General features: G+C 38.2%; 1 protein-coding gene across 1 annotated transcript in view; it reads left to right on the forward strand.

Annotated features, from left to right (window-relative positions):
- LOC108729337 (nephrin) overlaps positions 1-27,337 on the forward strand; it is a 67,856-nt gene extending 40,519 nt beyond the window's left edge. The window contains exons 8-12 of the mRNA XM_018458395.1: positions 2,582-2,741; positions 9,125-9,424; positions 12,150-12,470; positions 25,673-25,903; positions 26,997-27,337. Coding sequence (XP_018313897.1) covers positions 2,582-2,741; positions 9,125-9,424; positions 12,150-12,470; positions 25,673-25,903; positions 26,997-27,337 — 1,353 coding nt within the window. The remainder of the gene's footprint in view (positions 1-2,581; positions 2,742-9,124; positions 9,425-12,149; positions 12,471-25,672; positions 25,904-26,996) is intronic.
- The last annotated feature ends 236 nt before the right edge of the window (positions 27,338-27,573 follow it).

Genomic DNA, 27,573 nt, shown 5'->3' on the forward strand with positions numbered 1-27,573 from the left:
CTTCAAACTGCGCGCCGAATTGGTTTTCCGGACTTATAAACGCAATTAAACTACAGGAATATTATGACGAATTAAATTAAATTAACAAGCAATTCTTAATAATTTTAATGCACAATCAGGCATCATATTAGGAAGATGTTAAATGTTCCTAATTGTAATTATGTATTTTATTGCTCGTATATCCCGATCACGCAATAAAATAAGTTCATCGGTACATCAGTTAATCGTTCACAAAGTAATTAAATATCTTCGTACTATTGTCATGAAATTACGCGAGCGAAAAATACGATGAATGAGGGAGAAAAAGGAGGAGGAGATTTCAACAGGGGACATCGCGAGGCGCCGTGTCGAGCTGCCGAGATTATAAAACAATTGAATAAATCTGCCCCATCGAGCGGCGTCTAGAAGAAAGAAACGCGTCCCGGAGGGGAAGACAGAAGTGGTGGAAGAAGGAATCTCGGAACCTTCCCCTTCGCTTCATCCCTCGTGCATTCCCCAGTCTATACCCCAACCCCGCCAACTTCTCCAAGATTCAAATGGCCTCGTTTCAAATCGATTTCGAATTATCTTCGGCGAGCGGATTCTGGCGGAACGGGAGAGAAGAGAGTCCGCCGGTGTAATGGAGGAAACGGTATAGTGAGGTAAGAGGTATAAGAACGGAATAGTGGTGAGAGGATGACGGGAGGGAGGTAGTGGGGTGAAAAACTTAAGGGACTTTTATCGACCGAGAAAATGTTTGTTGGCGAGACAAAGACGTCTGACTGTCTCGCGTTTCTCGACTGATTAAATAGGTAGGATCACTTTCACGGACAGTGCACTATGGCATACGCAGACTCGAAGATATTTCTTTCATAATCTCACGTTTGCGTTTCCCACCCCGCGTTCCACGTGTCGAACTTTTGCCATGTTCAGCAGAGAGATGAAGAGATCGGCTAACAACGAGATAAAATAAAAAGATATCGTTTAATATAATACAAGGGAAGAAAGTTTTTACGGAATCGTGAGAGGGTGACAGAATGATGCATTCACCATTGAATTTCAATAAAATGGCTCCCAGTAATAAGTTCGATATTAGTTTTTAATAATGGACTTCGTAATTACGTTACGAACTACAACGTTCTGCCAGCAACTAGCCTGTAAATTAGGTAGTAGATGGCGGTCGCGGAACTTTCGAAGGCCGCCTCTCGCCTGATTAAGCGGTTCGGCCTGCATTTGGCAACGGCACCGATGCCGGCGTATGCACCGACTCCAGCTACTTGTTGGCTCTGACGTGCGGCTGTTCCACTCCGCTCCGAGTTCGTTCCCGCTGCAAGTTTCAGCAGAGTACGATATTAGCACTACATTCGTCCCGCTTCTCATTTTGTTGCGAAAACAGGGACAAAGTAAGACATAATGGGGCTCACCCTTTTGGAGCTAATTAAAGTGGCAAATTTGTTACAGCGACGTGTAACCGTACGCTCCTCTTGCGACTGGTAAAACGTAAAATCGTATTTGTCGCGCGCATCTCCTGCCAGATAACGTAGAACATGTTGCCCTGTTATATCGTTAACACGACGTCATTGCGAACAGCATTGGACGACAATTTGAGGACAGAATTTTTTTTTTATAAATTAAGAAATAATTTTCTTTAAAAATATTAGAGAAATATGTAGATCGAGATGTATCTTGAAATTTCTCGATTTTTAATAACTAACTCGAAATGAAATATAAATTGAATTAAAATTTTTTAATGAATTAAAGATAAGAAATTTGATTATTTATCAAGTAAGAAAAAGAATATTATTTCCACAGTCGAGGTTTATAGAACTGAAAAATGCATCTGTGAATTTATATATGAATATTATTGAATATTAAGATCTGTCAAAAATAAAATTCTCTTATTTCATTTATTCTTTTAATTTCCACTATAATTTGTTTATGCCTTTAATATTAATACTCAACAAAAATAGCCACTGCTGTAATTTCAAGTAGGTCAAAAGACCAGCCAAGTACATAATAAATTAAAACGTAATAGTTATAGTAACATATACATTCAGATATATTACTATAACTATGATAAATGTACAAACAGTAATAGTCTGTTTTGTCAGAACTTCTAATGATCCGCATTATGCAAACACGACTCGTTAACTCGTTCGAGTTGCAACAATATTATATTGCGCGTGCAATAATGTATACTGCAGATGCACGCTTCCTCGTAATCTTGCAAGATACTTCCCCTTTGTCTTTCGCGGTCATAAAAGCGCTCGGTCGGTCGACAGTGGTATTCCTCCGGGGATGAAAAAAAAATGATACGATAACGAACAGGTCGTAATAGGCAGGAAGACATCGTAGTGAGACGCGCTCACTGTTGCGCTTATCTCTAATTTATCGCGAAATTAGAAAATAACGAGAAATGAAATCGCGAACTCGATCTCGCGGCAGAACAAGTCTCGCAGGACAGAGGATTGCTCGTTTCTCGTTCTTCTCTTTCTCTCTATCAGCTGTTTGATAAATACATATACCTACTATTCGCGTCGGTATCATCGAAGTCTCGTTTTATGCAATAAATTGATTTTAATTGAAATCTCTTTTTTTGCAGAATCAAATCCTGGCCCATAACACGTCGGCGAGGATTATCTGGTCGAATCAGAGTCTCGTCTTGCAAAGTGTGACAAGAAGCAGTGCTGGCCACTATGTCTGCGCAGCAACGAATGCTCTAAACGAGACGCGCAGCGAACCACTGCACTTTCGAGTTAAATGTAAGTTTGATTTGTGAACTTAAAAAGTATTCGCAAAGCAGCCTTTGAAAAAAAAAATACTATTAACTATCCTAAATTATCACGCGTTAATGCATCTTGCGTTTAAATTCTGAGAATTCATAAAATTATCCAGGAGCAATTAACACGCAGAGATATATAGTATTTAGTAGTGAAGTCCCGGCACCACTTGTAGGATCTCCTACGAGTTCCACTCTTGCAGCAAATATCATTTAACCGTAGATCAGACATCACAAGATTCCTTTACTGATAATAGACAATTTATATTCTAAGCTTTATACATAAATTTATCGTGTATACCCCCGAGAATTCACATTTGTCGTGAATATTTTAAGAGTGCTTAGCATTGGCAACATTTTTTAAATCCAATTCTCAGAATACGGCCGAATATGTCGACAGGGAAGCCGCCTTTAAATTCCGCGAAAGAAGTGATTCGTACCGTAGCTTACGAAATATACGGCAGAACACGTACGCGGTTCTCGCTCTTGAAAACTCTCTAGAGCACAAATTATCAAAGCGTCCTTCCCAGGTAAGAGATCTCAAACGGGAGAGGCATGAAAGAACCTCGTGCACTCTTGTAGGACGCACAATTTGCGAGATATTTGGGAGAAAATCCGAAATTCCGTACCTAGACATTTTTTGGTAAAATGTCGCCTCATCTTAAGAATTCTCTGAAATATTCGAGAATATACTCCGTTTACAAAATTAAATTAAGATCTTATCATTTCGAACGCAAGAAATGTCAAAGTAGAGAATTAGAGTTCCTTGAATTTTCTTAATTTGATTGTCGTAAAAATATGACGCGATAAGATTTTACGTTGATTCGCGCGAGATGTAAGAGATGTCAAAATAGAGAATTAGAGTCTCTTGAATTTTCTTAATTTGATTGTCGTAACAATACGATGCGATAGGATTTTACCTTGATTCGCGTGCGATACTTAAATCTAATTCGCAAAACTATCCAGGAGCAATTGACACGCAGAGACATTTAGTATGAAACCCCAGCATAGTTTGCGAGATCACATACGAGTTCCAAGTCCGCAGACAGACAGGAGTCTTCAATATTTAACCGTGAATCGTGACGACCTCGTGAAGATACGGGAAATAGTCCCGGATAAGCCAGCATCTCACGAGCATCCACGAATGGAAATCGGGATGGTTTCGTGGTTTATTTCCTTGGATATATTACGCCGTTGTTAAGAAAGAGGGCATAATATTTCGTTTACGTCATCGACATTATCGTATAATAATAATAGAATTTAAGAGGTAGCCGAGACACGCGTGTACTTAAAGAAGATAGGATAAAATTCTTGTTCACTTTACAATTTGATATCACGTTTTAATTAATCGTTGTAGAGAAAAGACATACACATGACATAATCGAAAATTTTCAGGAGAAAGAGAGAAGAAAAACTTAATAATTTATTATCTGATTTTCTACACCGACAAAAATTTATGAAATCTTAATTCATATTCTTTTTACTAAATAAATATTTATTTATTAATAAATAAATATTTACTTACTTAAAAAATAATAGTTTCGAACTTATTTGTAACAAAGTTGTCTCTCGCATTTTCCGTAAAACTACTTGCTCTATATATGCATAGATTTTTTTGTAGATTAATGTCACGTAATAATAGATTATTCATTAATATACGAACCTTATAAATATTCCAGACAAAAACCGTGCCGAGATTTTGCCGATTTTGCACGGTAATCGGATATTACACATACATGAAGGTTTAAAATGGAAATATATTAATTAATGGCTAACAACAAAATAACTTTGCCATATTTCGATGTATAAATGTTAATTAAATTTTATGAGAACTAATTGAAACCGCATGCTATAATCAATATCATCATTCAACGCGATTTATTGTTGATTATAAATTATTCAATTTGTCGTACAGTTAACAAGACTACATTTATCGTTTGTCTGATTTTTATTTTATATAGTATCAAGAAAGTTGTGTATTTAATTACAGAAAAAACGATTTATACTATAATAAAATACAAAATATAAATGACATTCTCCATTTTTAGAATGATGCGTGTAAAATAATTTATAACATAAAATAATCTGTAGTGTCATCATACCTTAATTGTGACTTTTATTTATGATTATGCATTGCAATATATCATATTGCTATTTATTTAAAAATAGTAAACTATACGTGCGTGGACTATAATTTCGAATTATTTTTGTACGGATATGTCATCCACAAGTCCATGTAACATCATAAATGGGTACAGTACGTTTACAATTACACACGCGCACTTCTCATACATGCTTCGCACGTTTACCTTTCTATCGTAAAATTTCTCTGACGGCGCATTTGTTTCGTGCTGCTTGTTCAGACAAAAACCGTGATCAAAGTTCAAATATGAGGCAATTGAAAATACTACAAATGGAACAATGTAATGTTACGAGCGAAGAACAATAAGCCTGTAACGCAGCGCATTCTCTTCCGTTTAAATTCAATATTAAACCGTAAAAAGCTTTAACTCTCATGGAATGTTGCATTACGGCCATCATCGAAAATTAATAACAATCGCTTGTCTTTTGTGAATCGAATTACGATAGGAAATGTGCAGTAATTATGAACGTAATAAAGCTGGAAAGTATGTAATAAAAGTGACATATTAAAAGCAATTCGGGTTTAATAATGAGTACTTTCAGCCAATCGAGATCACAAGCTTTTCAGCCTGGAGTAGATTCTCGTTTTATATATTCTTTCAGCGTTTGTTGAACGTATTATGTATCAGTATTTTGATCTTTGTTCTGATTATTCGCGTAATATCAATTTCCACCGTTCAGCCGGAAATGTCTCGTTCGATTACACGATGAGATACGTATTCGCTCGTGTTCGTCCCCTTCTCTGCTCTTCGCACAGAGGGCGCGAGACGAATGGAGACAAAGAGAGGCGTAGATAAACGTAGATAAATCGGGACAAATATATATCGTCGAGTCGGGAAGATGGTAGGAAAGGGAGAGTAGACCTTTTTGCATAACTTGCGTTGATAAAACGAGACTTCACCATCGGTTAGAGAAGGACGGCCTTTGTTCCCGACGCGTGACAAAACGCCGGGGCGTGTCAGAAAAATCGTCCTCTGTACGATATCACTGTCATTTGTGTTTTCCCAGATGCAATTGCCATATGTAGGTCATTATTGGCATACCGTCAGACCCGGGAGACCTTCCGCCCTTCCGTGTACAGATAACGCCGCGATAGGTACTTGAATCTCGTCGGTCGCTTTATCTCATCTACTACGACTTTACCAGATCGACAGAAAAATTTTCCCTTCCCGTCCGATTCGCCAATATTCCTAGAACGATTTATAAGACTAAATTGCAGTTATAGAATAATCAATTAACATTAAATATTAATGCGTAAAATGAATTCGTAACTTTGTGATATTTTTTTGTGAAGTACAGCGACAACGATCTTGAATTAAGTCTTGAATCAATAAATTAATATAAATAAATAATAATTAATAAATCCTTTGCAACGGTTGTAATGAAATAGTGCAATGAGAAAATTATTGGAAGAACTTCGTTGAAAATGTTGAAATGTAATACATTACAACCTCTTAAAATTAACATTTTAAACTTCTTTTATTCTACATACATACATTATTAAAAATTTTATTATCCCTTACGGTCAATTTAATTTATACCTTATCTCGACTAATTTGACTTATATCTTATCTCGATGAAGATAAGATCCTCGGATATCTATTGCCAAAAACAGAATTTGAAGAAATTAAGCCGTTTTTTAATTTAGAAATCTTGCTGATGGACAATTAAACCAACACTGTGAAATTGTAAAGTAGTTTGTTACGCTGCACTACTTAATAAGTTAAACGAAGTAATTAATGGCAATAAACTTTTTTCTCTACATCAATCTTGTTCCCTTTGAAATTTAATCAACGTATATTTTGTAAACGTTCCTGAATTGAATATTATCATTCGCGAATAACAGTCTCTGCTCGCGGAGATTATAATCGACAATTAACGCTCTTGTCGCTTAATGAATTCTAGTTTATATTTGTGAAAAGCTGCCTTATCCTAAAACCTTTCTCACAGCTATGATAATTTCTGGTTGGCATAACAAAGTAGAGACCCGTTGGTGTAAGACAATCGACGACGAAGAAAAAAGGGTCACTTTATAAAAACTATACGTACCCCAAGGTAGCAAGTTAAAGAGAACGAGCTAAAGAGAGTAGCATTAATAACGTTTATCGAGAAGCGCAATTAATACGCGTCGCTCGTCGCCCAAGTAATTTCTTGACGGGACATGCCCGAAGGCAAGGAAAGCATAAGGTAGTCATTTTGAAATTTACAACTAATCCGCAAATGAAATCTTACTCTGACAAAGGAGAAAAAGAGAAACAACACTGATATTTACTTTACATCTTTCTCAGACGTCTGCCGAAAAATTTTAATTAATACATCGGTCTTTTTTTTTATTCAAATTAAATCATCAAATGCATGTTTCTTGAGCCGTAAAATTACGAAGATTCAAAATTCTACCCTACTAATCATTTTTCACCTTTCACGAAAATTCTCATTAATGCAAATAAATTTCATAAATTCTGGCACCTATCGTATTAAAACTCGTAGAACGATGCAATGACCATTAATAATTTTCCAATAAAATCTGTTAATTATGTTTCAAAATTTCAGTCAACGCAACAATCTCGTTTTGCATTCTATCAAATTAAATCGTCAAATACATATCTCTTGATTCATAATTGTGAAAATTCAAGATTCTGTACTCCTAACCCTTGTCATTTTTCAATACGAAAGGTCTGATTAATTGCAATAAATTTCATAATTTTAGCATCGGTAAATGAAATTCGTAATATAATATGATGACCATCAATAATTCTCCAATAAAATCTATTGATTATTATTTTGAAACTTTAGTTAATGCAATCACGTTTTACATTTTACTAAATTAAAATCACTAAACATTTATGTCTCCCGATTCGTAAATGTGAAAATTCAAGATTTCATGCTCGTAGCTTTTTGAATTTTACGTTCGTGAAAGTACTAATTGTTATAAATTTCGTAAATTCTAGCGCCGACGGTAAAATCCGGTACGATGATCACATCAAAGGACTACGCCGCCGCCATCGCGTTGAAAATTCTAAAACGCATAGCGGAGAAAAAGATTCTCTCCCTTCTCGTACATACAAATCAATAATTTTGTAACATTAATTCACGTTTACAATCGAAATTTTATACTCGTAATTCTTTAAAATCCATTCTTTACGGATTGTTACGAAATTTCGTGAGTTTTATAATGCCTACTGTAAAATTCTCGGTAAAATTTATATACACAGAAAAATATTTTATTGCTAAGAAAAGTGATTACTCAATTTACTTTCTTCTTTTTAAGTAACGGTTACCTTTAACAAAGAATGTTTTCTTGATAATAATCTTAAAATATAATACTTATTACAAGTTTTAGATAAGTCCATTATTCTGTACTAAAAATAAGAATTTATCTTTTTTTTTTTTTTGAAGAATATTATAAAAATTGATCGAAGAAAACGACTTAACATAATAAGCAAATTGAGTTTGTTTTAATGTAGTAATCTTGATTGAAATATTAAATTTACTAGAATTTTCAATATATTTTGAACAAATTAATGCCAGTAATGACCTCATGATGGATATGTGAACTTTTGAAGTACTTGAAACAAATAATTATTAATAATAATATTAGAAATACGAAAAGGCTCTTCAAATAAATTAAACAATTAAATACATTGATGTAAAAAAGGAATTGCCAAATGTGAGCCAACACCAGTTGTGTGTAGTCCAATGTGTGTATATATTGAAAAAATACAGACATTTCAACCCAATTTGGTATTCGGTCCTCTTCAGTGTAAACATGTATATGTATATTCAGAGTAATGTATTTGTATATTCAGTAAAATATAACAGACGACTATTTAAAGATTCAAACAGCGACAACTAGTTTAACGATGTTTTGACGATCGAGCGTTTTACTTATATTTAATTTGACATCATGAATTTATTTTAAACATATTTTACACTGAAGAGGACCCAATACCAGGGTTGAAACGTCTGTATTACATTTTTTCAATATATACATTGGACTAAACATGAACAACTGGTGTCGGCTCACATTTGGCAATTCCTTTTTTACATCAACGTATTTAAGTAATTATTACTTGCACATAATATATATTTTTTGTATGTACGATACAATGGTCATCAAAGAGTCGCTATTGCGACGTGTTGTAAGCTCCGGACCGTGTAGCGAAGAAGAAGATCGTCTCTTTCCTCCTCCCGCTGGGACATACAAATCGATAATTCTGCTTCCAGTCGCGCCGGTGTGTAAGGAGGACCGAATTATAGTGGTCGGTGCATCGCGGGGCGAGTCGCTCGACATCGCCTGTAAGGTCGAGGCCGATCCACCAGCGCACAATTTCCGGTGGAAATTCAACAACAGCGGCGAAACCCTGGAGGTAGCACCTGCTAGGTTCTCTATGGAGAAGTCGAGCGGCGTCAGCGTGCTGAGATACACACCGTCCACCGAGCTGGATTATGGTACCCTTTCGTGCTGGGCGGACAATCTCGTCGGTACCCAGTCGAGGCCGTGTCTTTTTCAGCTGGTAGCAGCCGGTGAGTATACACGATAAACTGCAGCCTAGAGGGACTTTACGGGGCGTAATATTGCAATCTTCTCCGAACAAATTGATAGGACGATAGTGTATTGACACATTGTTTATTAACCAACAATTCGTACAGGATATGTTTGTCCTTCCGTTTCGATGTATCTCTTTTATTATGTTTCCAAACGACGTCGAAGAATAGCTATAAAAATCAGGTTAAAAATCTATATACAATAAATACGAACTAGCAATAAATAAATAATTGTTTTATTTTCGTTTTATCTTATTAAAAATACTTTTTTGTTTAAAGAAGTAATAGAAGTGAGTAAAATGAAAGACTTAATGAATATTTAAAACTGTCGATAGAATATTGTGGTTATTTCATTAGAAATTATTGGATTATAAAGCTGACGTACTTGGTCGAAATTGTAAAAATTTCTCGTATTTAAGGAAACAATGTAGAGCACTGCGACAACTACGCAAATAAATAGATGATTAAAATATGGCGTGCGATTTTTAAAAATCTTTTTAAAGAAATGTGCTCGACATTTAACTCTCAAAATAATACTGAAGTTCAACAAAAGCGGAATCCGCGCTGCCGTGACTCTATAATAAATTCTCCGCCGAGTTTGTAAAATTAGGTGGCATTTTTAATCGCGCGAGCTGTCCGCGTAAAAATCGTCAAAAGCGCGCGGCGCGACGACAATTGAAATGCAAAATCGCCGCTGTTTTTACGGAATCTCTTGGGGGGGGAAAAAGAGTGCGGCGCGCGATTCCCGCGAATCATCGCCGTACAATGGGAGGCGACTAATCATCGACCGTTAAATCGGCATTAATCCCCAAGCGAATTTTTTCGCGTTTTCTCGTTCTCCTTTTTTTTTCACTCTCCTCCCCCGTCCGGTACGTGATCGACAGTGACGTTGACATGGCGATCGGCCGAGGACGTATTGACGTTGACGAATACGTCGAGTGTAAGCGGCACCGGTGTGTCCCCCCTCTCATCTCTCCTCCTCTTCCTCTTTCCCCCTCCCCCCCCGAAAATAAAATCGTCCTCTCGCGCACCATCCGCTTCTTTGCCTCGATATCGAAACCCTCTCGCGGTGCTCCACCAATGCCAACGACCCGTAAACCCGATGGCATGATATTATTTTTGTACCCCAATCCTCCCACCCTTCTTGCCTCATCCCCCGAAGTTATTGATGTCGGTTAGCATTCCGCGAAGCATTTCGGTAAGAAATATATCCGTCGAAGCGTGGAAGAACGGTAAAAAGACGGGATTTCCAGAACAGGGTCTCGTGACAGAATCAAGGATCACGTTAGATTCCTCTCGTTACGCATATCAAATGTACAATTGAAATTCCGGGACATATTGAAATTTACGATCTCTGAACGCATGAATGAAACAAAGATATTCCATTCTACCAAAAGTCGCGGTAAAAATAAATTAACAATACTTATTATTGCTCCAAAGGAATTTTACAAAAGAATAAGATATTATAGATAAAATATGTATTTGCGCATCTCCTAAAATATACAATATTAAACATTTATGGATATAATGCGAGATTCATAATTTTTGAATTTTTTAAAAAATTATTACGATATTGGGAGCTGAATATAAAAATAAACTGCACATATTTCTGATTGCTACAGTCATATTATATGTGTTAGTAGTTGAGGCATTCTGATTTTTCGACAAAGCTTTCGCATAGAAAAGTATAAGAAGAATACGCCATTTTGCGAGTCATTCAATTTGAATTTAGTCATCCTTCTTTGCTCGCAAAACTAATTTGAATTTGCCTCTATCCCGGCGGTGCCCTTTTACGAGCACGAAAGCACAGGTTTCAAATGTTTGTTCGTTAAGAGTGGGGTTCGAGCTATGTGGCAAAGACATAAGAAAAGGGCAAAGACGAGCGAGAAGAGAACAAGCGCGCGTAAAGTATAAACGAAGCATTGTCGAGATTCAATATACGTTCTGTAAATCCGCGAGTTATAACGAGAAGAGCAGGAAAGACGACAACGATGATGACGAACTTTGTGATAAATGCAATCCCGAGCGAAACGAGCGCGTTGAATATCGAAATTAGATGAGAGAAGAAGGAAATGCGCGTACGACGTTCGCCACGCGGAACGAAACGAGCGGTATCCATCCTTCTCGCCGTCGCTACGATTTCCGGTAAGAACGATGCGCGAGAAATGATTTCGACCGAAAGAAGAAAAAACGACGCGACGCGCTCTCGTTCGCGACGAGGGGGGGAAAGAGAACAGCGTGATTCCGACGACGGGGAAAATGTGTCATGTTGAGGTGGTAGTCTGCTCAGACGGAGATATGGGAAGAAAAAGAGAGCGGAACACATCTCTACGCCCATTACGATCCTGGTACACTAAATCTTTGCCACTCGTGGACACGCGAGCATTTTTCACTCGCGCGCCGGGCTTGATTTCCGAAAGAACGACCCGAGCCAACCTGTGGAGCCGTTTTCGGATGTATAGACGCGTACAAGGTGTCCAGAAAGTGTCACGAGACGGAAGTGGCGGTCGTGCGTGTCTCCGAGAAAGATTTAGTGTGGGTATACAACGACCGCGAAAAAGAAAGAGGGAGAAAGCCTCTCTTTTGTCGAAGCTCCATTTTTAGTTTTACACGGGTGAAGCTATTTCAGCTGTACAAGTCACATAATATATGAGCCGTCGTCTTCCGCCCCGCTAATTTACGTCATCGACCACTCTCGTTCCAGGGAAACCGTTTCCTGTGCGCAACTGCACCCTGGCGAACCAGACATATACCAGCGTGGAGGTGAAATGCGTGCCGGGATATGACGGTGGGCTGCCGCAAAAATTCGTCCTCGAAGTTTATCACGGCGATGTCGACTACCTAGCCAATAGCCAGCCCCTCTACAATGTTTCCAACCCGGACGAGCCATCCTTCGCTCTCGCCGGATTGGAGGCCTCGGTGGAGGCTGGGGTCCACGTGGCGGTTTATGCGGTTAACGCCAAGGGTCGAAGTCAACCCGTCATCCTCAGTGAGGTCACATATCGAGATGCCGAGAAGCGTACCGGTAAGTACGAGTTCAGGAGTAACATTTGATTATCGCAAACGCATCTCATTGTATTTGTCAAATCAAATTAGCGATCCATCATTTGGCCGGCTGCGTTCTATTGGCTGTTCTGATAGAACCACAAATTTTTATAATTGCTCACGTCGATTATCTTACATGTGCAGAAAGAGATAAAAGTGATTTTGAGCTGTCCTTATTTTGGTCCACACTTTAAAAAATATAGGTGCGGATTTAACACTATATGCGGTATCTACATAGTTCTCACAGTTAGTGTTAACCCTTAATACACACCTTAGTTTTTGACATCCTTACTACACACGATGGATCTTTAGTGTTCTGGATTAATTTTCATCCTTTTTACAAGATATATATAAATTATTAAGCAATTTTTACGTATATTTTGACATCTTCAGAAAGTTGTATATTTATAATAAATTGTATATAAATTGTTATATACAATTGTTGTGGATAATATTGTTGTATATAAATGCAGAAACGAAATGCGCAGAACACGAATGACTCAAAGGTGTATATTAAGGGTTAATATTAACACCAACATGGTTAAGTTAGTATGAATTTAAAACTTCGAATGTTATAAATCCATATCTATATTTTTTAGGGTGCACCTATGCACATGTATGCGTACTGTAAGTATACCATGTGATCCGATTGTATCACGGTTATATATCATGTGATTTATATGTGTGAGTAGAGTAGATGGACTAAAAAATGGGAGTCACTGCTTGATATTAAACATGACAGCGAAGTGAGCAGTAGAGATAAAAAAAAAACTTCCTTAATCCTAGATCGACAATCTCGGGTTATGACTCATCGGGAGGTTTAACGTGGTATTAAATTGCACGTGAAGTTTTGTAATACGTCTTGTTCTTGTGCGAGGATATTCCTAGTCAGGTAACGCGATACGCGGTTGGTTGGATTATCGTGACGACAGGATGAAAAATCGCGTATCGTCTATCACTTAGTCAACGCGAGGTCGAATGAGGAGGCGTTGTTGAGGAGAAGTCAACCGAGTTCAACCCTACTCAATTTAGCGAGCATTCGCGATTGCCTGGAGATTAGCAAAAGTTGCTGGTCGAGTACACGGATCGACGCAAGGTCACCATAGGTTCATGTGGGTCTTTCGGGCGGGGGAGGATGATTCGGATAGCGAATGTTCTCGAGGTGGGTGGTGTCAACGACGCGGGGCGGTAAGCAAGACAGATCACCACCCTCGAGACAATGTTACGAGACGAACGCACCACACCCCATTAGACGTTCGTATATATTGCACAACGCTCTGCTTATCAAGAAAAACCCACATAATGTGTCGGAATTAATTTCAAAGTATATTGAGTATTTTATTTTTCTTAACTACAGAATTATTCGATTAATTTTCTGTGTGGCATTATAAAATACATATTCATTTTTCATAAAATGCGCGATGTTTATATAAAAACATTCCCTTCTAATTGAACTTTATAAAATTTTGATAACGCTCTAAAGTTAAAAGAGAAAAAATATGAGGTTCTGTGATATACCGCGAAAGTAATTATTAAATACCAGATATTTTATTTTCACCGCATTATTTTTTAACAAAATTTATCAATTTAGAAATTTTTATATACAACAAAGAAAATTACCATTTATTGCAATTTCCAATTTTCATTGTTATGCATTTCTTAAATTAAGCTTCGAATTAAAATTTTCTCGTTATTTTGTTGTTAGTGCAAAAAGTGTCACTACATATTTATCAAATAAAATCACGAGTTTTACGTAGTTTTTATTAATCAAATAATTGCCACTGACTATAATTTTCTCATTCTTCAAAAACACCCTAATATTACTTAAGATAAATTCGTAATAAAAAATCTTTTACACTTTAATTTAAAACAATACAAGGAAAGTGGCAGAACATGAAGAAAATATTTGAATAGAATGTTCAGAATGTCGACCGCTGATTATTTTCATTGTAAAATGTGAGCGTAGAAATAGGTGTATCTCAACGCAACGGGAGTACAAGGTAACGCAACGAGAACGTGGCGAAACGTTACGAGCGCGTCACGTTGCGTATCATTAAACACGGTGGCAAATGAAACCGCAACCAACGCGCGTACGCAACACAACGTAGTGTTACGTGCACGCGCATTCTCGTAAACAGTAGTTCTCGCAGTGGCCCGAGGTAAAACGGGCAGCACCCGAATCAATTGTCAGTGAAGTGATTTACGGTCGTCGCAGCGTCGATCAATTTGCCGCTCGATGTCGGTCCGCCGCGGCTTTTCCACGTGACTTTTGACCCCGTGGCTGCGAGCACCCGCCAGTCCGCGTGCTCAAAAACAAATTGAGGAATCTGCATTCGAACGCGATCCGAAGGAGATTCTGGCCACCACGGCGCGATTTATTTCCGGTATCGATCACCCGAAGAGACAACCATCGCCCGGGATTCTCTATCTCGTTCTGTACTGTTCGTCGTTTATGCACGAAGACTCCTGGAAGGAAAGCTGCGGCCACCGATTTTAGAAAAGACTGCGAATCTATCTTGCGTAGAAAGATTAAGGGAAGTTATTGGACCTCGTGAGAAATTGTGTAAATCGTAATGTAGTATCCATAGCGAAACACGACGTGCCACGACGGATTTGAACTTTTCACGCGATCCTACACAAGTCGAGGTGGCACTTAAACCGTTTCTAACTTATTACGCGAATTCCTTTTTTTTTCTTGTTCCACCACATAGGCAACGAACATCGAATTAAGGAAAGCAATTACAGATAATGGTCCCAGCGGCACCCAGCGCCGGGACTGCGCGGAGGACTTAGGGAGGAAAAAGGGAGTAAAGCGGAACTGCAAAGAATGGAGAAAAAGGAAAGCCTATCCAAGAAAGATACGAATGTACAGGATGGTCATTAAGCAGGTGCAGCTTTCCTTTCTCTTCGTTCTTGTGATATCTCTCTCGTTCCTGACCTCGACCGTTCTCTTTGACTTCCTTTTTCTCTCCTTCCTTCTTTTTCTCCTTTTATCTTCCTCTCCCTATCTCCTCCTCTCTCTCTCTCTCTCTCTCTCTCTCTCTTCTATGCTCATCTTTTTGGACATTAAGCCGTTCCGCGTGCGGTAATTTTCCCGGGGTCATTTTTGCCGCTCTTCTTGCCCGATCGTTAACTTCACTTAGCTCTGTTTACCTCCGTCGTCATTTTTCTCGGTCCTCCCTCTGTCCCGCACTCCTCCCTCGTCTGTCTCAACCCCCTTTCCTCGTTCCCCGCTCATATTCCCGTCCGGTTTCGCGCTTCTCGTTTCCACGGGTGACCTCGTCAGACGTCGCCGAAGCGCCACATCTTTCCACGTGCGCGCCGCTACGTTTTCCCTTCCATTTCCGTTTTTATCGCGTAACCTCGCCCGGTTATTTCATCCTCGACGGCGATGGCGGTTGCCTTTTTTTTCACGGTCTAGTGGGAAAGTATAATTAGCGCCACCCCTAGCGTACCCGCGTTTCTCGCCAAAAGCGATTTTCTTCGAAGTTCGCTTTAAATGTACACGGTCCCTTTCATCGGTGAGGCGAAAATCGTAGGATAATAGATCAGCAACGCATTGGGAAAGCGTTCCCAGATTTCAACGATTACTGATATCGAGAAATGAAAACGGGAGTTGACCCACCCTGAGTCGATTTGTAAACTCCAACTTAAGCATCTACGTGGCGTAATCGGAAAGTTTGGAAATTGGTCCTGTTAAACGTAAACTTTATCGATTATCGATACGAGCTTTTAATCTCCATCGTAATAGTCTTTTTCTGTACGTTCGTTTCGGCGGTTTTGCCATTGTGTGTTTGAAAGTTGCATCTTTTTTAGTCGTTTTACGAGAGCGGCATTATTTAAGAAACGCTAATCGATCGCGAATCGGTATGCAATAATAAAATGCGGAGAAACGGTGTGTAATGATGAAATTTTTCCGGTTTTGTAATACGTTATTAACTTCTCACGACGACGATCCTCGTCCGAGATGTTTGCGAAACTGTCGCTCGAAAGCCTGCGCGAATTTTAACTAGCAGTTTGCGCTTGACGGAAAGAAGATTGTTCGAGGGATTGCTAGTCGCTCGTGCGGCGATATTTATTTCTTTCCCGTTTCTCGTATAGACCTTGGAATTGAACATAGTTATACATAACAAAAGTGTAATATAAATTCCAAAACCTGATTCTTCAGACATTCTTTTAAAAAAAGTAAAACGGAACGGATAAAATTCTGCTCGAATAATGTATCAGGAGTAATCACTTGATTGCAATTCAATCTAAATATCTTTTTAAAATAATGCACAAATCTTCCTCGAATTTTGAACCGAAAATTTCACAAACGAATATTCTATGTTACAAAACAATATCTAATTTATAGCGAACGTTGCGAAAATTTTTAATTACTTTGAAAATTAAAAGAGTGATTCGCATCATGCGTACACATAGACTAATAACATTTTTATCTATAATGAACGCGGTCCTTTGTACTCAAAATTATAAATGTCGTGACGTTTATAATCAATTTATACGTAATTAACTTAGCCTGGAAATACATTGTCATTTTCCTTTTTTTCTCTTTTAAGTTGAAGAAGTATGCTGAGTAGATTTATTATTCTTCCGCTTTACCTACGAAAGACAATTATTTTAAAAAACGCTATCCGACTGTGTTGATTTAAGCTGCTTTTATAATTCGCAAATCGCAAAACGTAGTTCACAAACGCAGAATAACGAATCACCGCACGCAAGATACACGCAGATGCAAATTAAACTGCAACAGTGTTGCCTTTTGGCATTTGACATTTTAATATTTAAGTCGGGTTAGAGAAACTTATTATGTGTTTGATATTTTCCGTATCATGGAAATTTATAAAAAATATGACTCTGCTAATAAATGAGGAAAAACAAAATTCATTTCCATTACTCTTTGCTGTTCTATCATTGATCAATTCATTGCAGAAATTAACGTGACAGTCCAGTTCACTTTATGTAGGTCGCAATATATTCGCAAAATGCAGCTCATCATTTTGCGTCTGCATTTACGAAATACGTTTTGCGATTTGCGAGTTATGTAGAGGCAGCTTTAGAACTTGTCAATTAAACAGCGGATGACTGCGATCAAGTACAAACGCGATCCATGCGGCTTACACCGTACTACGGAGGATTGGTCTGGGCAAAGTATCCGCTGGGTTAATTTGGTCGAAACGAGCCCGCGGGTATTCGAATTACAGTAACATCAAGAGGTCTCGTAGAGATAGAATCGTATCAGATAAGGGATACTATCGACGTCGATGCCACGCGACGCGACGCTTCCTACAACAATCGAGATTAGAACTCGCCGACTCCAAAATCTTCCCAGTCGTCGACGGTCGAAAGCCCGAAGCCATCCTGCCGCTCCTAGCTCCTTCAGGCATGATCGCTTATTGCGGATGGGATGCCCAAGATCTGTGGCTGTGCCTTGCCACAGGACCTCATCCTTTCATCTCGACTATGCAAGCCAGACCGGGAGCCAATCCACTCCGCAAGGCAGGATTGCGGTGGTAATTGCTGTCCGATTTCACCCCGACACGCACCATCAAGCATGCCCGTATGCGTGTATATGCGTGTACGAAGAAAGGATCGATCGATAATCTCCCAGAGCTTTCCCGATTACTGATTGTAATTAAGATGTGTGTCGAAACCAGGTGTTGATTCCACACTTTACGAGTACATAATCGAACGAAATATTTTCGCACCTCTTAAGTCAACTCCAATGTACGCTAACATTAGCCAATGTGACTTTGTGTATAAATTCCATGTGTTCCAATAATCACGCACTGTCCATGTATTTTTATATCATGATATTACTAGTGTTGACATTGAATGACATTCGCTATGAAAACGGTTACATCAAAGAAAGGAGAATGTTAGCCTTCTACGTTGGCTAAATGAGAACATTTAGTAGTGATATTAATACAATAACGTATATTCTGCAGTCTAATATCTTATATTGGGAAAAGAACCTAATTGCATTAATTGAAATTTTGACTTAAAATGGACCAATCAGAATTTTCTGTATATAACGTAAAAGAAATGAAACATTTTTTTATTTTACGTTCTCTCGGTGCTATCCGCGCAATGATGACATCAAAAGTAACTTGTAACATGTCTGACACAGAATACGTTTCTTGCTCTCTAAAATTTTTGAAAACGTCTCACATTCTCAACGCGATACCGACTAATTGCATCAAAGACGATCCAACATACCATCGACCTACCGGCCATCTCTTCATCATCCTTCATTAGCTTTGAGGAACGCGCATGCTGTTGATGAATAGTCCGGAACAAAGGTTTCCCAACATTCGAGTAGCTGTGTTGACTTAACACGAGCTTCTTAAGTAGTTAACTGTAATCGGCCGATTTGCTTCCATGTTCCTGCGTTCTCTCCAAGTTCGCCATTCTGTGACGACTGATTATTGCACATGAAATGCTATTACAAGTTTCTTAATACAATATTATTTTATTTGAGATATTAGATGTTAGATCTTATTTTAGATCATAGTATTTTAGATCTAGGACAACTATAGAAGAACAAATCATTATAGGAAATTCATTTACGTTATTTTGAAATCAAACTAAAATAGAGATAGAATTATGAAATAATTATATTAGTAGTCAACAATTGGTGAAACGTGTTAAACCAGTTTATATTGAATTTTCAAAAGTTTATATTAGCTTCATCCCTCACAATGAGGTTTGGAAATTCGTTCGAGAAATGATCCATAGTGACGGAGCGACAGGAGGTGAGCCGTGAACGTTTCATTAATTGAAAGCGGGGAGAGACTAAGTCGCTTTAGCCGAAAGCGAGGGAAAGGCGGTGCAACAGCGATTTGGGGTCGATCCTACGTTGGAATTAATCCAGGTGAGCCGAACTTGGATTTGGGTGCCGGCTAAGCCAGGCTTCTTGATGACTTAACCGGCCACCATGACCTCCTCCGAGCTTCGCCTTACCTCTGATGCGGACGCCAACGTTACGGGGTGTAACCCTCCACCTTAAAGACGATCTTCTCTAATCCCACCGAGTTTTTCGCTCCTCGTTATATAAGATTCATGAGTTAGTCTTACAACATCTTATGCCGAAAAGTTGGATGAAATTTAATTAAAATTCAGATTATTTAAGAACTCACTGTGATTTTCTTGGTTCAAGATTGCTGTTGACATACCATCTTTCCAATAACAAAATCTTCAGGCAACAGCTAACTCAGTATGCTAAAAGTTTGCAATTATTCATTCTCTAGAAAAAGTTTTTACTGTAATATCGATCTGTGTCGAAGCATAATGAAATATACAATTGAGATTGATCGTGCATCTGATTATCCGCCATCAAATAACAGAAAATTGATGTCAAAGAAATTATGTTAGAAGGGTTAATTATGTCTTTCTAAGATCTCGCAGAAATAAGAGATAAAAATAACTAAATAACTATCCATCAAAAATACTAGCAAACTTTTCGGTGTTTCTGACAGATAGAAAAACTTTTGGATTATTTCGGATCGGGATGATCGGAATTTTCCCTTTTATTCAAGTATCTTTCTATCTACGTTGAGAGATATTTTTCCCAAATAATCCAAGTGGTTAAATTCCATCCCTGACCCTACTGCAAGTCCGATTAGTGATCTAAACTTCGATGAACTTGGGATTCGGGAATCCGCTGGGATATGCGATATCTCTCTCTTTCTCTCTCTCTCTCTCTCTCTCTCTCTCTCTTTCCCTTTTAGAGAATCCCGTTAGTCCTTTCTCAAGGATCGACGATATAAGGACCGGTTTATCTTTACTACCCTGGCACCAGACGTTTCTCCGCGTAGAACTCGATTAAACTTCCATTGCAACTTTTACGAGACAGTATCGGAGGCTTAGGGTTGTATATGATCGCGCTAACTGTAGCTATTCCCCATCGAGCGCAAGTTCCATAGAAGTAATAATAAATTGAAAAATTATCCATTAATATGAAAAACACACGCTCGCACGCGAGGCATCGCAAGACTTGCAAAAATCATAACAAACGTAGAACATTCGACAATGTAAATTAAACTTCAAGTCACGATGCTTTTGCATTCTTAGGCGCGAGTAAAAGGAATTTAAACGGAGAACAAAATGACATAATTAAAACTCGAGATGTATTAAGGCGCGATAATTCGAACCATTTTGCAATCAAAAATAACAGAGAAATAATAAAATATTTAAAAGCTTAAACCATCGAAGTAGCACCGCGCCGCAGCACTTCGGCATCATAAATCTTTCTCAACTAAATTGTCAAAAGCCTTACTGCAGTTCATCCACAGAGTAGGATGAATTTACGAGAGTTTCTTAAGCTCGTTGCAATAGGACTCCGTGTCGCTTATGTGTGCTCACACGTGACATGCTCGTCGTACGTGCTACTGTGACTTCCATAAATCTTCCTTTACGGTCTAGTCGAAGCCGTGGCCAATTACACAAAAAAATGGAAACGACAAGTTCGTCGAGTGTGATACTCGTATGATCAGCTCGCGGAAAATGATGTGACTTTTGTATCCTAATTAGAAGGATACCTCTCTTTCGTAGTTATGAAGAAATGGAAAGGAAAAAATTAAAACAATTTAGCGGAGACATTTATGTAGCATGAAAATTATATAATTGAAATTTTACATTTATTTTTTTTTTCCTAAATGACTTTTTTACTATTAAATATCAAAGGATAATCCAATCCCTTGAGTCAAATATATATAACATTGTATTATTTTTTACTTCCATGTATCAAAATATAATTCAATTTACTTCTGTGTGGTTAAATTGTTTAGTTTTGAAGTAAACAACATCTATATTTATGTAGGCACTTGTTAGTAAATAATAAACTAAATATATATTTAAGTGAAATTTAATACATTTTCTTGAACTGAATTGATTAATTCCATTGTTTTAATTAAATTAACGACGAATTGAATGGACCTATATGAGAAGCAGTGGCGACCTACATAAATGATTAAAAATAACTCAAATTGTGAGTTTGATTGGCTACTTTGACAGTATAAATTTACAAATACTTGATGTCTTCCAATTTGATTTGCAGGACTCCAAATATAAATAATGCCGCGCCATTTAGTTAGTACAATATATACAAAAAAAATGAAAAACTGCAAATTTATTCCTCGAAAAAAATTTCTGGTTGAAAATGGATAAATCAGAATTTTCTGGTTAAATTTATTAGAATTCTAGTTGAGATAGCCGAAATTCTGGTTGATATAACATTTCTGAGAAAATCTACTAGAATTCTTATTTTTACCAGAATAATTATATCAATTCTAACTATTAATTTCAACTAGAATTCTAGTAGATTTAATTAGAAAATTCTAATTCGTCCATTTTCCACCAGAATTACTATTTAATCCAACCAGATCATTTTTCTCAGTGTTATAAACGAGACACACATTCGCTTCTATAACAAAAATTCTTCAGTGCGTAATATAAACCAAAGGTGGCTTTTAAAAACGCAACAGCGCGTACGCAAAGCTACATTAATAGCCTCAGTGTGCATATTTAATCTTTTTTTTGTCTCTTTTTGAGCACCGCAGAAGGGTCACTCAGGGAAAAATTCAACTTGCCATCCTGTCGTGACTGTCTGGTAGCTTTCCGCGAATGTCCTCGCACGCGCGTTTCTAGAAAATCTATTCCACGTACGCGAGTCGTCGAGCGCACGCAATCGAGAATATGCGACGCGTAAAAACGACGATCTCGAGATTCACGCGGATAAGCGGTCACTCGTGAGATGCTGCGACTCGCATTTACGAGTTTCTTAAGCTCGCTACTCCGCTCGTCGCTCCGGCATTCGGCTGGAATGGCGCGACCCCGAGTTTCTTGGTGTGGAGCTCATTTATGGCTCGATACCATGCCCGGCATAATATCGCCGCGTGACGCAGAACGTTCCTCGGGTTACGGGCTCGGTCACGGTGGTGTGTACCCTAGGTTGCCGGCTGATTAAACCCAGGGTTTTACGGGTATTACCGCGCATCCGCGCGCACTGGCAAAATACCTCACACGTACACACCGTGTTATGTACGCATACACGCGTGCACTTTAATGCATTTACACGCGTAAATATGCCGGTGTATTACAGCGAGAGTTGCCGCAAGCCGCGCAAACGAGACGACAGGTCCAATTGTCACGAGAGCGAGAGATGCCGCTTCTCTACCGTGTGACGCACGAGAAAAAAAAGGTGAATTTACTGTTGCTGCAGAATCGTAGCTACTATTCGATATGAAAGCAATTAAACTTGGCTGGTCGCTATTAATTATTTGATATTATACACCGAGGTCTGTTTTGTTGAAGCACTTCGCTGAGCAAATTTGTCTGCAGAAACACAAATTTGCTGTTAAAACGAAATGGAAAGTCTACCGTCTTAGTAAATAATAATACATTTCTCTGTGGCAACGAGATGGTTTCCTATTACAACGAAATAATTTACAGATTCAACAAAATTATTTTCAGCAAATAAAATTAATGAGAAATCTTACCAAATCTTTTCACTATCTGTATAATAATTAATTCATAAAATACCGGCATACCTTTTTTCTCCATGATCTTACCATAATGTCGATAAAAGTAAATGTAAAACTGTATGCTACACAAATATTTCGATGTAAAAATATTTAAATTTGATAAAAAAGATTTTTCGAATACCAGAACAAGATTAGTAATTTCTGAATACGAATCCGTTTTTCAAATTGCTCCATCCGTTACAATTTTGGGAAATTTACAATTAAAATTGTAAAAGAAAAGCTATTTTCATGTATTTTGTCATATTATAACTAAGATATATGACGTGCTGGAAAAGTTTTATTTATGTATCAAAATTATGTATAATGTTAAAGGAGTTTCAACCCTCAAAAGGATTTTTAATGTCGGCTAGGGTAATAAGATATTCATGACTGAATGGAGTCTGAAAGCTATGAATAAGGTCATTGGTGATAGGAAATGACTTTTTTTGGTATTTTTTTTTTTAGTCGAACAGTATAATCACGCTATTAAAAGAATAGCTAGAAAAATACTAATCTTCATACTGATGCGAGTGTACAATTTTTCAATGCTAAAACGATACCAACGTGATTAAGCGATATCAACGTGATTCACGCTCGCGATATAAGCGCGCATCAAACATCGCGAGCCAGGGGTTGGCTTAATCGACGTAAATAAGTTGGCGAGAATTTAAAGATTAAGGACTCGCGGAACGAACGGTACGCGTTCTTTCGCCTCGTAGCTCGAGGCTCTGCTTTGCACACCGGCGCACCTGATCGCAACTCAGAACGGTGCAAGAAAGCAGTTTTGTTAATTATCCGACAAAAACAGCAGGCGCGGTCCCACGCCTTGCCGGCGCTATCAAGCGGGACGCTATCACGTGTGCGCGAGCCCGACGATACGTGGGGCGGCAGGGTTGTAAGCGAAAAACAACGCTGCAAGATTTCTCATACCATGCGATGATCGCGCACCGTGCATCGTGAGAAATAATTTCAACATGACGCGCTAACCATAGAGCAAACCTCCGGTGTCACTGCGCGTCTAGCTCGGCACGCAAAATTTTTAAAGAGAAAGGCAGAAGAACACTTGCTTCGTTCAAATACGACTAAGCTACTTTAAATGTTCCATTATTGATAACTGAATTCAGAATGGTATTTTATTTATAATTTTGTCTGTAAATGTCTGTGTAATACAAAAAAAATGAAAGAATTAGAATGTATAAATAAAAATATGTTTTACATAGGTATGTACCAAATACATGTATAAAATATGCATTAAACTACCATGCCTACCTACATTGTAACATATACGGGCATTAAAATTTATAGATCACCTAAGGCAAAAAATTCTATTTACTATTTTACATTCCATATATTTTTTATGTTTATTTTAATATATATTGTTATTCTTTAAATGTTTTTTGTGTTACAGTTTATAAAATTATGAATAAAATTTTATTTCGAATTTCGGCATGAATTATGTATTATATTTATTTAAAGTGGATTTTAAATTATATTTCTGACAAACAAGCGTAAATTTGAAAATTTGTTTTCTTGTCAAAAGGAATTAAAAAGATGTAATTTGTGAACTTATTATGACGCAAAATCACATTTTGTATTTGAAAATTAAATAATCATATTTGTCCTACCGCGTGTGACATGATTCCTGAGATATTTGATATCCCAATATAAACGATAAACGAATATAATTGCATTCACATCTATCTTGCATGTGATTTTTAATCATCAGCACATATCTCTATGCAGCCGGATACTTTCTCATGCGTGCATTGCCATTACTACTTGAGATTCTACGAACGATTCGAAAATACCGAATGCTAGTAAAACCCATCATGTACGTGACAGCACGGCAAAAAAATATCGCACGCCAGATGTAATCCCGACATTGAAGAATATAAAATGTTTTCTCTACTGCGACATCGGTTGGAGTTTGTTTACGCGAGTAGCAAAGCTGACTCGTAAAAGAGAAGGAGAGGACGAAAAAAATGAAGGGACTCGTAAGTAATACAGAAGGGTGGAGACCAGCAGTCGTTTTCCCTTTACGGCGACACAGTATGGTTAATCCTCTACCTCACAAGATTATCCACATCAACTTTATTCTTCGACCACTCGGCTCAACAACAAGTAGTAATAACTCTTTTCTCGCAATCTTTATTACTTTGATCTAATTATTCAACATTGTATCTATATCATAGTGGACAAAATTTGTAATAAGTATAAGGAAAGAAAAAATATTCGCAAGTATGATTTACAACAATTATTAAGAGACAAAGAGGCGTGGGATATATTTTCTTGAAATTAAAAAGACAAGAAGCAATTCATTTACACGCTTCATAATTTATAAAATTTTATTTTATTTATTTGTGAAATTAAATAATCGGTCGCTGCGAACGATTGAAAAATAATCGTGACACATAGCACTCATATATTCTTAATATAAACGTGCACAAAGAAAAAGCGAAAGAGTATAGCGTCGTATTTTATGTAACAGTAATTTATAAATATATAAATAAATTATTAAATATATAATTTAGAAATATTACTTTACCGTATCCACTTAAGCGAGGAAATAATTTAATGAGCAAATAAGTTTTAATCGGTCTTTAATTGAACTTGAGAAACTCAACAAGAAGATAAGAGTCACCCTTTCTTGTCGTTGCAGGACAGGACGCTGGTATCGTGTTGTCACCGCTGATAGGCGTGGTGGTCGGCGCCTTGGTGACTCTAGTGCTCATCATCCTGGTAGTGGTGGTCCGAGTACGTCGAGAGCGCGTGGCAAAACCACGGCACGAGAAACCGGCGGAACTCAGCGAGTTACCGCCCCAACAATACCCTTTGCAGAATTCTCAGCAGACCGTAGAGACTGATCCCGACGTGATCCCGAACAAGTTCGGTAAGACTCCTCGAAGCCGATACCCACTAAATAGCCTTCGCGCGAATCCGATTACGATGGTCTGTAGATCCTTTGTATACATAGTGGCACATGCCCCCTGCAAACCTGGAATTAGCCAAAGACTTATGGACCATGAATATGTTTTATTGAAGCATCTTGCTTGTTTGCAATTGTATAAAGGAAACAATATGAACCATATTTCGATATTCACTGCCAGCGCTGAAAATCTATAGCATACGTTATGGACGCTATAGATTTTCAGCACTGGCAGTGAATATTGAAACACATGCATGCCATACAGCCATGGTTGTAAAATCATAATCGTTTATTTGGGATACTACGTTAGACTAAATAATAAATAGCATACTTTTTATTCCCACATCAAATTTTATATGCTTTTCTATGTTTGTGCAGGATGTTTGATAATAAACGCGTTTAAAATAGCATTTTTTTTACAGAAATTCTAGTTCTAGAAATTCTTTTTAATTCAATGCAGAAAAATTACAATTGTAACTTTTTTCTATATTTTTTTTTCATTTATTTTATATTCTATTATTCGTATATTTAATTTTGAAAATTCAAAAGTTACATGTGGCTTTCAATCAAATTTAATTAAAAGAAGATTTTTGTTTAATCTGCGTTTTAACTGCAGTTTTAGCCGGCCACCTTACTTTTTAAAGTGCATAGAAGTTTGTTCAAAAGTAAGAGAAAAAAGTTTAGTCTTCTCCATCTTTAAAATTAAAATGAATAGAATCATTTTTCCAGGAGTCTAGTATTTTTCGGAGATATTTGCTTTTATTTTTTCATAAAAATTGTACATTAAAAAAGTTGATCAAAAAGTTTAAAGGAGCATAACATATCATTCTGTTCACCAAACGCGCTATCATTGGAGATTACAAATTTCAGTCGCGACTTTACAGCGAACTTTTACCCTTGTCGCATGACCTAAAATGAAGAATCGGCGAAGAATAAGGAACCGTGGGAGAGAAAGAAGACCGCACCCCCGAGCACAACTTATTCTCCGCGTTTCCGCCCCATAACGCACTCGACTTGCAGTTCCCAACAGAGAACCCCGTCTGCTTCGATGTTCTAGAGGGTAACCTCGTGGAGGTCAGCCCGCCGAGTTATCCGGGTGGTTATCCCCCGGGACACTGGGTCACGCCCGGACCTACGCCAAGCATAGACGAGCTCTGCCACAAGTTCACGGGGAGGCCGACGGAGCTGAGGTTACCGTCGAGGAGCACGATACCAAATCTGCCGGGGATGCCGGTAACAGGGGTGATGGTGGGCGCCGGCCAGGGCGTCGTAATCGGTGGCGCGCAAGGTGTCGTCATGGGTGGCGGACAAGGTGTCATCGTGGCTGGTGAGTGCCTCGACGGCGAGGCGATCAAACGAAGACTGATGGCGAACAGGCTGCCGGAGAGCTGCGTCTAGAAGCTTGGCGCGTCCGCAAATGACATGGTACCGTTGTCGCCATCGCCGTCGCCGTCATCACCGTTACCCTGACGGCGTTCAAGAATACGGCTATCGCGTGCGCTGCGATCGGAGGCCGGCACGAGATCCCGGTGAAAGGCGAGAGGCTCGAATGTGCTCGAGAGTACTCGTCGCGTATCCTAGAACGATTTCGAGGTCTCGCTACTCGGGGAAACGTTCGCGTTGTCCGTTTTCGT

This window comes from Mycetomoellerius zeteki, unplaced genomic scaffold, assembly GCF_001594055.1.
Source record: "Mycetomoellerius zeteki isolate Tzet28-1 unplaced genomic scaffold, Tzet1.0 scaffold73, whole genome shotgun sequence".
Lineage (NCBI taxonomy): Eukaryota > Metazoa > Arthropoda > Insecta > Hymenoptera > Formicidae > Mycetomoellerius > Mycetomoellerius zeteki.